Source organism: Nicotiana tabacum, chromosome 17 (genome assembly GCF_000715075.1).
Source record: "Nicotiana tabacum cultivar K326 chromosome 17, ASM71507v2, whole genome shotgun sequence".
NCBI classification, from domain to species: Eukaryota; Viridiplantae; Streptophyta; class Magnoliopsida; order Solanales; family Solanaceae; genus Nicotiana; species Nicotiana tabacum.
Window position 1 is genome coordinate 114,921,097 of NC_134096.1, and position 14,342 is coordinate 114,935,438.

General features: G+C 39.5%; 1 protein-coding gene across 1 annotated transcript; it reads right to left on the minus strand.

Annotated features, from left to right (window-relative positions):
* Window positions 1-1,850: 1,850 nt before the first annotated feature.
* Window positions 1,851-2,669, minus strand: LOC142172055 (zinc finger BED domain-containing protein RICESLEEPER 2-like). The gene has a single exon (XM_075235814.1). It carries the CDS (start codon window positions 2,667-2,669, stop codon window positions 1,851-1,853), a length of 819 nt encoding a protein of 272 aa, XP_075091915.1.
* Between the last annotated feature and the right edge of the window lie 11,673 nt (window positions 2,670-14,342).

Genomic DNA, 14,342 nt, shown 5'->3' on the forward strand with positions numbered 1-14,342 from the left:
GAGTTTGAGCCGATTTCGGATTTTGGCTTATAATTTCATGTTTTTCTTGTGGAATTGATTCTTTTAGCCTATATTAATTATATCGTACTGCTTGTGGCTAAATTCGGGGCGTTTGGAGATTGATTCAAGGGGCAAAGGCATTGCGGAGTAGGATTTTGCGCGGTTTGAGGTAAGTTACTATTTTAAATTTGGTCATGAGGGTATAAAACCCCGGATTATTGGATTATGTGAGTATTTTGGAGGTGATGCACATGCTAGGTGATAGGTGTGTGGGCGTGCACCGTATGAATTGGGACTTGGTCCATTCCGTGAAACTATAAAGTTGAATAACTTGTTGCTAGCTATATTTTCTCCCTGTGTTATAGAAATTTGGCTGCAAATCATGTTAGAAATCATGCTTAGGCTATGTGATGTTACTATTGAGACCCGCAGAGGTCGCGTACTTGTTGAATTACTTGCTAATCGCTGTCTTGTTCTCAGTCATGGTTTTATTTGCATATCATATCTTAGCCTCTTCTTGATTCTTGTTGATACACTATGTTATCTTTGTTTGGGTCGGTCTTTGTGATTTCCTAGAGCCTGAGAGATTAGAGAGGTTGATGACTGAGTGAGGCCAAGGGCCTGTCTCTGAGGTATTGATACTATGGCACGTGAGTTGTCCGTGTGGCTCCACATATTGATACTATAGCACGTGAGTTGTCCTTGCGGATATAGCGTTTGGTCTGAAAGGAGCCCCTCCGGAGTCTACACACCCCTAGTAAGCGCAGGTACCTATGGAGTGTGAGTACTGAGGGCTGAGAGCCGAGTGATTTGAGCTGTTGTGACGAGTTGAGTGATTGTTGCCCTGAGAGGCTGTACTTGCTTTTTCATTTGTTGATGCACTTAGTTGCTATCTGTCATTGTTGTGAAATTCCTGAAAGATTTTATATTTGAATTACCTGAACTTTAATTGTATAAAACTGATTGGACTTAAATTGCCGGATGTGAAAGCATGTCTATTCTTTGCTGGAATTATTAAACATGGACTGTAATTGTATAGCTCGTCACTACTTCTCAGTTCCTTATTTATTTCTGTTACTTGATGAGTTGGATGTACTCATGCTACACCCTGCACTTCATGTGGAAATCTAGGTGTGTTTGATCATGGAGGTCTTTGATTTCGTGCGCAATCGAGTACCAGAGACTACGAGGTAGCTGCCAGCGTCCGCAGACCTTGTCTCTCCTTCTATGTTTTCTTTCTTTCCTGTATTGATACATAGACGTTGTATTCATTAGACTGGATATCTAGATGCTCATGACTTGGTGACACCCGATATTTGGGGCTATCTTTCCGCATTTTATTTTGAATTTAACTCCGATTCTGGTATGAAAAAGCTTTGAATTATCCTTTTTATGAAATATTGAAGTATTTTGAAAGGTCAGCTTGCCTAGTACCATCGAGAGGCGCCATCACCACAGGTTAGAGTTTTGGGTCGTGACAGTCTACTACGATGTGGACTAATCAATCTCCCACTAGTACTAAATGCAGATTCTCCGTTTGTCTTCCACCAACTTAAAGTGTCAAATGATGGTGTGCGGGGTAGCACATTTTATTCTAAATAAGAATCCAATTCCGATCTTGTGTCCATGTCCGAGCTACTCGACGCGACAAACCTATCAAAACTAGACAGTCGTTCACCCTCAACATGACCAACAACTTCACTAGAACTAGATACTTGGGATGACTCAGCTCCTCTACTCTTATATTCTTGAAAGAGATCAACATAATAGTTTCAAACTTCTTGAATTTTATCTGAAGCAACTTCTCCACCATAAATATGTGTAAGATAGAACTCCACCAACCTCATCTTTTACCTCGGATCAAAGATAGCAGTTACACCCATCAAAATATGTACTTCATCCCAATATTTCTTAAATTTCAACAAAATTGCTGATGCCATAGAGCTAATCAAAGGATTTAAACTTTTCACCAAGGCTTCCAATTCTAGTTTAATATCACAAACTTTAGAAAAATATTGAGTAGAAGTGGGATATTGAGTCCTTGAGAATTCTTCAGTGATATGGTAGAAAAGCTTTAATGTATCACAAACTTCTTTTGCTGCACTCCATTGCCCTTCGGTTGGAAAACAACGATAACTAAGGTCATTTAGGCTCAACTTCATAAACACATCTTTGTATTCTAGGGATGTTCTCAACATTAGATATGTTAAGTTCCAACGAGTAGGGCAATCATACTTTAACTTTTTGTTACAAGAAATATGTAGCAATCGTGCAGCTTCTTCAAGCCTTTCGATTCTGCCTGAAGACCCTATCCAATATAAGACACTGTCATGCACATTATTAATACTATCTTGTATCACCTTTAGTCCTTCTTGCACAATTAAATTCAAGATATGTGCGGCACATCGCACATGTAACATTCGACCCATCAACAATAAATCCCTTTTACAAAGTTTCTCATCTAGCAAGGTTTTTATCATAGCATTGTTTGTGCTACAATTATCAACTGTAATTGTTGAAATTCTTCTTTCAAGATTCCACTCTAACAAGCAATTAAGCAACGCATTACACAAAGTATCCTTATCATGTGGAGCAGGAACATAAACAAATCTAAGAATATGGCTTTGAAGTCTCCATGAATCTTCAATAAAATGTGTTGTAATAGCCATGAACCCTTTTTTGGTGTTGTCCAAAGTCCACGTATCAGTTGTTATTGCAATTTTACTTGTGAGTTTTTCCAATAACATAGATTGATTTCAAATTGTCGAAAATCTTCAGTATATCATTCTTGATTGTGTTCCTAGACACCATTTTGAACAACGGTTGGAAACTAGCAACAAACTTCCTAAATCCTACATGATCAACAATGAACAATGGATACTCGTGCAAAATGATAGCATGAGCAAGTTTTGTAATGACCCGACCAGTCGTTTTGAGAGTTGTAGCCCCATTCCCCCATTTACTGCTCAATTTATGCTTTACATTTGTTATGTGACTTGTCGGGGGTGATTAGTTTGGATCCGGTGAGGTTTTTGGAATGAATTGGAATACTTAGTTCCAAGGTTTAAAGTTTAAGTTGAAATAGTGATCGGATGTCCACTTATGTGTAAACAACCCCGGAATAGAGTTTTGGTAATTCCAATAGCTCCGTATGGTGATTTTGGACTTACGAGCGTGTCCGGAAAATTTTTTGGAAGTCCGTAGTGGAATTTGGCTTGAAATGGCGAAAGTTGAATATTTGGGAAGTTTGACCGAGGAGTTGACTTTTTGATATCGGGATCGAAATCTAGTTCTGAAAATTGTCATAGCTCTGTTATGTCATTTATGACTTGTGTGCAAAATTTTAGGTCAATCGGACTTGATTTGATAGGTTTCGACATCGAATGTAGAAGTTAGAAATTCTTAAGTTCCTTAAGCTTGAATTGGGGTATGATTCGTGGTTTTAATATTGTTTTATGTGATTTGAGATTTCAACTAAGTTCGTATGATATTTTAGGACTTGTTGATGTATTTGGTTGAGGTCCCAAGGGCCTCGGGTGAGTTTCGGATGGTTAACGGATCAAGAATTGAAGTTGAGAGACTGTTGAAGTTGAGTTTGCTGGTTTTTGGCTGATCTGGTTTCCTTCATCTGTCAAAAATCGAGGTCAAAATCGAGGTAAAAAATCGAGGTCAAAATCGAGGTCAGGAAATCGAAGTCACGAAATCGAAGTCAGGAAATCGAGGTCAGCGCCTGGACAGAGACTTTAAGTTATAAAACGGGCGCTTCGTCCCATTTTCTATTTTTGACAAATTGGAGCTTTGGGAGAGGCGATTTCTGAGAGATTTTCAAGGAAAAATATTGGGGTAAGTGATTCTAACTCGGATTTGATCAATATACATGAATATATCATTGTTTTCATCATTTAATTAGTGTTTTAAGATGGACATTTGGGAAAAAATTTAGAAATCTCATAAAACGAATTTTTGAGATTTCGGAGTCGGATTTGAGTGAAACTAGTATGGTTGGACTCGTAATTGAATGGGTTGTCGAATTTTGTGAGTTTCGTCGGATTTCGAGACGTGGGCCCCACGATTGATTTTTGGGTTAAATTTCAGATTTTGTTAGAAAATTTATATTTTCATATGGAATTTATTCCTATAATTTGTATTGATTGAATCGAATTAATTATGACTAGATTTGAGTCGATCAGAGTCAAACAATCGAGGAAAAGGCATACTACTTGAATGATTGAGTGTGGTTTGAGATAAGTAACTTATCTAAACCTTGTGTGGGGGAAATTTCCCTTAAGATTGGTATTGATATGAAAATGTTGATGTGTTGAAAGTCGTGTACACGAGGTGACGAGTGTGTACAATGGCTAAATATGGAAGATTATATTTTTAAATTGTGTAGAGCACTGTTGTATATTAATTAAATTATTTTATTTTGTTATATTCATCATCATTAATATATTTTCGTATTTTAAATTTGTCTGGCCTGTTCCTGCTAAGTGTTTTACTTGTTTAGTTGAAACTCTGTTTCTTTTGTTATGTGCATTACTTGAAGGATAGATTTCTTAATTTAAATATTATTAAAAATAAAGTATTTTACATTTAAAAATTTATTATTTACACAATGTGTTAAATTTTGTGAAATATTATTTTTGCTGAATATTTTGTGAGATTTTCGTACTCATTGTGATGGAGCCATGAGCTCTTTAATATGGAAAATATTGTTGTTGATTTATTTTGGCATGAGCTGTGAGCTCTTTATTGTGAAAAAATATTGTTGTTGATTTATTTTGGCAAGTTGAAATATTTGGGCACTTGAGGTGCAAATTATGATATATTGCGATATTGATACGCATGTGGTAGTATAAGGTCTGGGTGTGGAAACGCATGCGGTGAGATAAGGGTGGCTTGATACGCGTGGCTAGTAGGGGAACTACTAAAAGTCATGCGGTGTAATAAAGGTGGCTAAAACGCGGGACGCTATTTCGAAAAAAATGTTTTCTTTAAAACTTTAATGTGAAGGCTCTCGCGGTGATATAAGTAATCCAGATCAAATATCGAGGTCAAAATCGAGGTCAGGAAATCCAGGTCAGGAAATCGAGGTCAGAAAATTGAGGTCAGGAAATCGAGGGCAGCGCCTCGACAAAGACTTAAGTTATAAATCGGGGGTTTCGTCCCATTTTTCATTTTTGACAAATTGGAGCTTTGGGAGAGGCAATTTTTGAGAGACTTTCATGCAAAAACATTGGGGGTAAGTGATTCAAACTCGGATTTGGTCAATATACACGAATATATTATTGTTTTTATCATTTAATTAGTGTTTTAAGATGGAAATTTGGGAAACAATTTAGAAATCTCATAAAACGAATTTTTGAGATTTCGGAGTCGGATTTGAGTGAAACTAGTATGGTTGGACTCGTAATTGAATGAGTTATCGGATTTTATGAGTTTCGTCGGATTCTGAGGCATGGGCCCCATGGACGATTTTTGGGTTAAATTTTGGATTTTGTTAGAAAAATTGTATTTTCATATGGAATTTATTCCTATAATTGTATTGATTGAATCGAATTAATTATGACTAGATTCAAGCCGATCGAAGTAGAAAAATCGAGGAAAAGGCATACTACTTGACTGATTGAGCGTGGTTTGAGGTAAGTGACTTGTCTAACCTTGTGTGGGGAAAACTTCCCTTAGGATTGGTATTGATATGAAAATGTTGATGTGTTGAAAGTCGTGTACACAAGGTGACGAGTGTATACACTGGCTAAATATGGAAGATTATGTCTTTAAATTGTGTAGAGCATTGTTGCATATTAATAAAATTATTTTATTCTGTGATATTCATCATCATTAATATATTTTCGTATTTTAAATTTGTCTGACCTGTTCGTGCAAAGTGTTTTACCTGTTCAGCTGAAACTCTGTTTCTTTTGTTCTGTGCATTACTTGAAGGATGAATTTCTTAATTTAAATATTATTAAAAATAAAGTATTTTACATTAAAATTTTGATATTTAGACAAGGTGTTAAATTTGTGAAATATTATTTTTGCTAAATATTTTGTGAGATTTTCGTACTCATTGTGATGGAGCCGTAAACTCTTTATTATGGAAAATATTGTTGTTGATTTATTTTGGAATGAGCCGTGAGCTCTTTATTGTGAAAAAATATTGTTGTTGATTTATTTTGGCAATTGAAATATTTGGTCACTTGAGGTGCAAATTATGATATATTGTGATATTGATACGCATGCGGTGGTCTAAGGTCTGAGTGATGAAACGCATGCTGTGAGATAAGGGTGGCTTGATACGCGTGGCTAGTAGGGGAACTACTAGAAGTCATACGGTGTGATAAAGGTAGCTAAAACGCGGGATACAATTTCGGAAAAAATGTTTTCTTAAAAAGTTTAATGTGAAGGCTCCCGCGGTGATATAAGAAATCGAGGTCAAAATCGATGTCAAAAATCGAGGTCAAAATCGAGGTCAGGAAATCGAGGTGAGAAAATCGAGGTCACGAAATCGAGGGCAGCGCCTAGATAGAGACTTTAAGTTATAAAACGGGGGCTTCGTCCCATTTTTCATTTTTGACAAATTGGAGCATTGGGAGAGGCGATATTTAAGAGATTTTCAAGGAAAAATATTGGGGTAAGTGATTCTAACTCGGATTTGGTCAATATACACGAATATATCAATGTTTTCATCATTTAATTAGTGTTTTAATATGGAAATTTGGGGAAAATTATAGAAATTTCATAAAATAATTTTTTGAGATTTCAATGTCGATTCGGAGTCAGATTTGAGTGAAACTAGTATGGTTGGACTCGTAATTGAATGAGTTATCGGATTTTATAAGTTTCGTCGGATTCTGAGGCATGGGCCCCATGGACGATTTTTGGGTTAAATTTTGGATTTTGTTAGAAAAATTATATTTTCATATGGAATTTATTCCTATAATTTATATTGATTGAATCGAATTAATTATGACTAGATTTGAGTCGATCGGAGTCGAAAAATTGAGGAAAAGGCATACTACTTAACTGATTAAGCGTGGTTTGAAGTAAGTGACTTGTCTAACCTTGTGTGGGGGAAATTTCCCTTAGGATTGGTATTGATATGAAAATGTTGATGTGTTGAAAGTCATGTACACGATGTGATGAGTGTGTACACGGGCTAAATGTGGAAGATTATGTCTTTAAATTGTGTAGAGCACGGTTGCATATTAATTAAATTATTTTATTCTGTTATATTCATCATCATTAATATATTTTCGCATTAATATATTCATCATCATTAATGGAAGCCACATGTACCTTCTTCCGGATATCATCATTCCTAATCTTATCTATCCTAGTGTGCCCGCACATCCACCGCAACATCCTCATTTCTGCTACTTTCATCTTCTGTATATGTGAGTTCTTAACGGGCCAACACTCAGCCCCATACATCATGGCCGGTCTAACCATTGCTTTATAAAACTTACCTTTGAGTATCGGTGGCACTCTCTTATCACACAGGACTCCAGATGCTAACCTCCACTTCATCCATCCTACCCCAATACAGTGTGTGACATCCTCGTCGATCTCCCCTCCCCCTGGATAACCGAACCAAGGTACTTGAAGCTGCCTCTACTCGGGATGACCTGCGAATCAAGCCTCACATCCACGCCCTCTTCCCCTGGCTTAGTGCTGAACTTACACTCCAGGTATTCCGTCTTCGTCCTACTCAGCTTGAAACCCTTAGACTCAACAGCATGTTTCCAAACCTCCAGCCTCTCGTTAACACCGGCTCGCGACTCATCAATCAAAACTATGTCATCGGCAAATAGCATGCACCATGGCACATCCCCTTGAATATGGTGTGTTAACGCGTCCATCACCAGGGCGAATAAGAACGGACTTGAAGGATGGAATTCTTAATTTAAATATTATTAAAAATAAAGTATTTTACATTTAAAAATTTGATATTTAGACAATTTGTTATATTTGTGATATATTATAGGAAGATGTGGAGGTCGAGTATTAGAGTTGTAGGTTAGGATGTAGTTGAGTCTTGACTTACTTCGTACCATTGTGGGACTGGCCACGTAGGGTTTTATTCTAGGGTAGCTAGTGACAATGTTGTGTTTTACTACTTCGCTTTTCAGTGTATGTCCTATTTACTAACTATCGTTTTTGCTTTGCATCTTTCTTCTGCATTTCATGGTGTTCCTATTTTTTTCTATGATTGTTGTGGTGATACTAATGTTGTCTCCTCTTGTCATTTTGTCTTTTTATTTTCTTGAACCGAGGGTCTTTCGGAAACAGCCTCTCTACTCCTTTGGGGTAGGGGTAAGGTCTACGTATACACTACCCTCCCCAGACCCCATTAGTGGGATTCTACTGGGTTGTTATTGTTGTTGTTGCTGTTGTTGTTGTATTTTTGCTGAATATTTTGTGAGATTTTTGTACTCATTGTGATGGAGCCGTGAGTTCTTTATTATGGAAAATATTATTGTTGATTTATTTTGGCATGAGTCGTGAGCTCTTTATTGTGAAAAAATATTGTTGTTGATTTATTTTGGCAAGTTGAAATATTTGGGCATTTGAGGTGCAAATTGTGATATATTGTGATATTGATACGCATGCGGTGGTATAAGGTCTAGGTGTTGAAACGCATGCTGTGAGATAAGGGTGGCTTGATACGCATGGCTAGTAGGGGAACTACTAGAAGTCATGCGGTGTGATAAAGGTGGCTAAAAAAAGCTGTCTTAAGAATATCTGAATCCCAAATCTTTAGATGATGATAACCGGACATCAAATCAATCTTGGAGAACACCCTCGCTCCCTGAAGCTGGTCGAATAAATCATCAATATGAGGCAAAAGATACTTGTTCTTTACTGTGACCTTGTTCAACTGCCTGTAATCAATACATATTCTCATGGAACCATCCTTCTTTTTCATAAATAGAACCGGTGCACCCCAAGGTGACACACTAGGCCGAATAAATCCCTTATCAAGGAGTTCTTGAAGCTATTCTTTCAATTCCTTCAACTTTTCCAGTTCCATACGATACAGTGGAATATAAATGGTCTGAGTGCCCGGCACCAAATCAATACCAAAGTCAATATCTCTGTCAGGCGGCATGCCCGACAGGTCTGTAGGAAACACATCCGGAAAATCACGTACCACCGGAACAAAATCAATGACAGGAGTCTCTGCATTAACATCCCTCACAAAAGCCAAATAAGATAGGCAACCCTTCTCAACCATGTGCTGAGCCTTCAAATATGAAATCACCCTACTTGGTACATAATCTACAGAACCGCTCCACTCAACCCTCAAAATTCCCGGCATAGCCAACGTCACTATCTTAGCGTGACAATATATAACAACATGACATGGAGATAACCAATCCATACCCAATATCACATTAAAGTCAACCATACTGAGCAACAATAGATCCACTCGGGTCTCCAGACCCCTAATAGTCACCACACATGACCGATATACGCGGTCCACAATAATAGTATCGCCCACAAGAGTAGATACATGTACAGATGAAACTAAATGCTCACAGGGCATATCCAGAAAATGGGCAAAATACGAGGAAACATATGAATACGTGGAACCAGGGTCAAATAATACTGAGGCATCTCTGTGACAAACTGAGACATGTAATCACAGCATCTGAAGCAATAGCATCTGGTCTGGCAGGGAGAGCATAGAAACGGGCCTGACCACCCCCTGATCTGCCTCCCCCTATAGGGCGACCCCTAGCTGACTCACCTCCACCCCGAGCTGACTGGGCGGGTGGTGAGGTAACTGGTGTTGTAGTCGAAGGCTGACTCCTCTACTGAGATAGACCTCTATGACGACAAGGACACTGCCTCCACATATTCCCAAGCTCCCCACACTCAAAACAACTCCCTGGTGCTGGTGGTGGAAGCTGAAGGGAACCCCTAGCACCGGGATGAATGGTAGAAGAACCTGGCATGGAAGAGCCCTGAACAGGTGGAGCACGGGGCGAACTCTGAGCTAGAAGGGTACTAAGTGATGAGTGGCCCTAATGAGAACTGTGAGAACCATGGCCAAATGATGCACCCCGATGAAATGGCCGAGCTGACTGAGCCTGTCTGAAATGACGAACTCTACCGTGCTGGAACTGACCCCCAAAAGGAGCACTGCCGAATCCAACTCGTGAGACCTATGTAACCTAATGCTCTCATACCAACTGTCACGACCCGAAATTCCCTCCTTCAGACCGTGATGGCGCCTAACATTTCACTTGCTAGGCAAACCGACGTTAGAATAACGTTAGAATAATATTAACAAATTTTTAAACCAATTTTAAATTATTAAAAATCAAGAAAACAAAAGCGGAAGCAAAGTTTGAAACATAGTGAAATAATCCATATTAACAACGGTGTCTAAATACCATCCCAGAATTTGTGTCACAAGTGCACGAGCTTCTAGAATAAATACAAATAAAGGGCTGAATAAAATAAAGTTGTCTGGAAATAAACACACAGCTAAAGTAAAATAGACGGGGACTTCAGAACTACGGACGCCATGCAGTTATACCTCAAGTCACCTCTGGTAGCTGAAATCCGAGCAAGTCTATGGTACGCCGTTGGGACCAACTCCAAAATCTGCACAAGAAGTGCAGATTGTAGTATCAGTACAAGCGACCCCATGTACTGGTAAGTGCTGAGCCTAACCTCGACAAAGTAGTGACAAGGCTAAGGCGGTTCACTTACATTAACATATACGCAATATTAATAACAATAACAAATAATAGAAATCAATCAGGTAACTCATTTATAGTAATTGACGCCAACTCAGCATTCATAATCCATTATTATTTCAATCAATTCTGTTGCAGCGTGCAACCCGCTCTCACAATATATTCACATTCAATTCTGTTGCAGCGTGCAACCCGCTCTCCCTATATTTTTCTTTTAATCAAGTCTCTCATATATTTATTCTATTTATAATGGGATAAAAATCGGGGTCAAAATATGGCAAAAATACCCCTGCAGATCACATCTGCGACCGTAGAATGGGTCACAGATCACGTTCGCGGTCCGCATAAATGCAAATCCACCGCATAGTTGCACGCCCAATTGCCCAGTTGTTTATCGCTTATGCGGTCCACGTGTTGATTATGCGATCGCAGACTATGCCGCAAAAGTGCTCTCGCAGAACCCTTTCTTGAACTTATGGGGTCATTACGCGGCCCGCACAAGCGTTATACAACCGCATACTAGACCGCATAAGCGGGATGCTATTTCGGAAAAAATATTTTCTTTAAAAATTTAATGTGAAGGCTCCTGCGGTGATATAAGGAAATGAGATATTCTGAATTTATTTATGATTTGGAACTACGAGGTGGTACCTCGGGAGTTCCCTTGTTGATATTTCTTTATGGCTGCATTGTTTTTGGTTATTTTTTTTGTTATCCTTAAAGTTTTAAATTTCTGTTTTCCTTCCGCGAGGTGTTAATTGCCCTTATTCTGTGTAGTTAAATTGTGACATACTACTTACTTGATTTATCCACATTGTTATTATTGTTATTACATTGTTAAACTTTTCTCCCTGTCTTTCATTATTCCAGTAGGGCCTAACCTGACCTTGTCACTACTCTACCGAGGTTAGGCTTGGCACTTACTGGGTACCAGTGTGGTGTACTCATACTACACTTCTGCACATCTTTTTGTGCAGATTCAGGTACTTCCTATCAGACCAGGTATCAGGGAACTAGCTGCACGTGGAGACTTCAAGGTATATCTGTCAGCGTCCGCAGACCTCAAAGTCCCCTTCTATCCTTATTGTGTTGTTTTCCTTAATCTCTTTATATTTTGATGTATAGAGACACTTAGAATAAATTCTTAGAAGCTTGTGACTTATTTCTACTGGATTTTGGAAGTTGTAACTATTTGAATCGCAGTTTGATTTATTTTATATGTTGAGATTTGAGTTTGAGTTTTGTATTTCGCATAATTGATAGGCTTACCTAGTCTTAAAGACTAGGTGCCATCACGACATCTTACAGAGGGAATTTGGGGTCGTGATAAGTTGGTATCAGAACTTTAGGTTCATAGGTGTTATGAGTCACAAGAAGGTTTAGTAGAGTCTCCCGGATCGGTACGGAGACGTCTATACTTATTTTCGGGAGGCTATGTAACTGTTAGGAAAATGTTCACTTCTTTGATTCCTTATCGTGCGCATTTGTTAACTCCGAAGTTCTAAACCATTGTCTTTCTATTCTCTCACATATGGTGAGGACACGCACAACTGGATCCGATGATCAGACACCCACACCCCCTTTTGGACCCGCAAGAGGCCGGTGCCGGGGTAAAGGCCGAGCCAGAGGCCGAGGAAGACCATATGGTACAGCCAGAGCACCCGCACGAGCTGCTGCAGAGGAACCACTAGTAGCTCCAGTTGGAGAACAGGCACCTGAGATGCCTGTTACTACTCCTGCACTTCAGGAGACTCTTGCCCAGTTTTTAAGAATGTTTGGCACTCTAGCTCAGGCAGGGTTAATTCCACTTGCTCCTTCCATATCTCAGGCCGGAGGAGGAGCACAGAATCCCACCGCCCGTACCCCAGAGCCACAGGCCCAAGTTGACCATGCCCCAGAGGTTATACCAGTGTAGCCAGTTGTTCCAGTTCGGCCCGAGGCTAGAGCAACAGTTTCGGAGGGGGAGCAACTCAGGCTCGAGAGGTACAAAAAGTATCACCCTCCTACTTTCAGTGGTTTGGCTTCAGAGGATGCTCAGGGTTTTCTCAAGTAATGTTACCGTATCCTCCGTACTATGGGTATTTGTCACGACCCAAACTAACCTCTGTCATGATGGCGCCTATCGTGGAACTAGATGAACCGACTCATTTCCAAAACAAACCGATGTTTTCATTTCAAAGATAATTTCAATGTTATTTAACATAAAAACCTTCGTAAGGGAGTTCAAATCAAAATAAAAGTGCGGAAGGAAAAAGCCCGACATCGGGGTGTCACTAGTCATGAGCATCTACTACAATCCGTCTAACAATATCAAGGCTAATTCAGCCTAGAAAATAGCTAATTACAACTAGAGGAAGACAAGAGGGAGAAGAGCAGGGGTTGCGATCGCCAAACAGCTACCTTGCTATCTCCAAGAAAAATCTGCAACTAGAACAATCAATAACAGCTACTGTGTCCAGCTGCACCTGAATTTGCACACAAAGTGAAGGGTAGTGACGAGCAATAAAGCATATAACGTTCATATCATGAAATCTCAATAAAGTGCAAATGCTTTAAAAATCAGTGTTTGAATCAAATCATCTCATTTAAACCCGGAGCCAGTAAAAATCATTTAAAGATATGTTTCCAACAGTTTTTCAAACAAAGGCCCAATGCAAAGGTGAGCAAAACAATGATGAAATCATAAACAGCCCCTCGGGCAAACCTCACAGTCACTCGTGCCACTCGGGCATACCTCACAATCACTCTTGCCACTCGGGCATACCTCACAATAACTCTTGCCACTCGGACATACCTCACAATCACTCATGCCTCCCAGTCACTCGGCACTCGCACTCAGTAGGTACCTGCGCTCACTGGGGATGTGTACAGACTCCGGAGGGGCTCCTTCAGCCCAAGCGCTATAATCTGCACGGACAACTCACGTGCAGCACGGACGACTCACGTGCTATAATAATAAAGTATGTTGCAGGCGGGCATCCCCGATCCACACTCATCCTTACAAATCAGGCCCTCGGCCTCACTCAGTCATAAACCTCTCAAGCCACTCGGGCATTTTAGTAAAACAAGGCTTTCAGCCCAAAACATTTATATGCATCAAAATAGAGTCATAAAACTGAGTTATAGATTTCAATCTAAGACAATGAGAGTATAGTAAGAAAAAGCCCCTAAGGGTCCAAACAGCACTGGCGCAAGGCCCAAACATGGCATTCAGCCTAATTTACAGAAATTCTTTCTAAAATATATAAGTATCATATAGTTTCAACAAAGTATGCAACTTTGTAGTTGCTACAGGACGGACCAAGTCACAATCCCCAACAATGCATGCCCACACGCCCGTCACCTAGCATGTGTGTCACTAAAAATAGTAGAATGATACAAAATCCGGGGTTTCGTACCCTCATGACTAGATTTACAAGCGTTACTTACCTCAAATCGGTCAAATCTTTACCCCGCAAAGCTCTTGCCTCTGGACTCGACCTCCAAATGCTCCAAATCTAACCACAATCATTACAATTCCATCAATATACGCTAATGGAACGAATTCCACAAGAAAAGCTACAAAATTAGACCAAAACCCAAAATTTACTCAAACCCGGCCCCTGGGCACACGTCTCGAAATCTGACAAA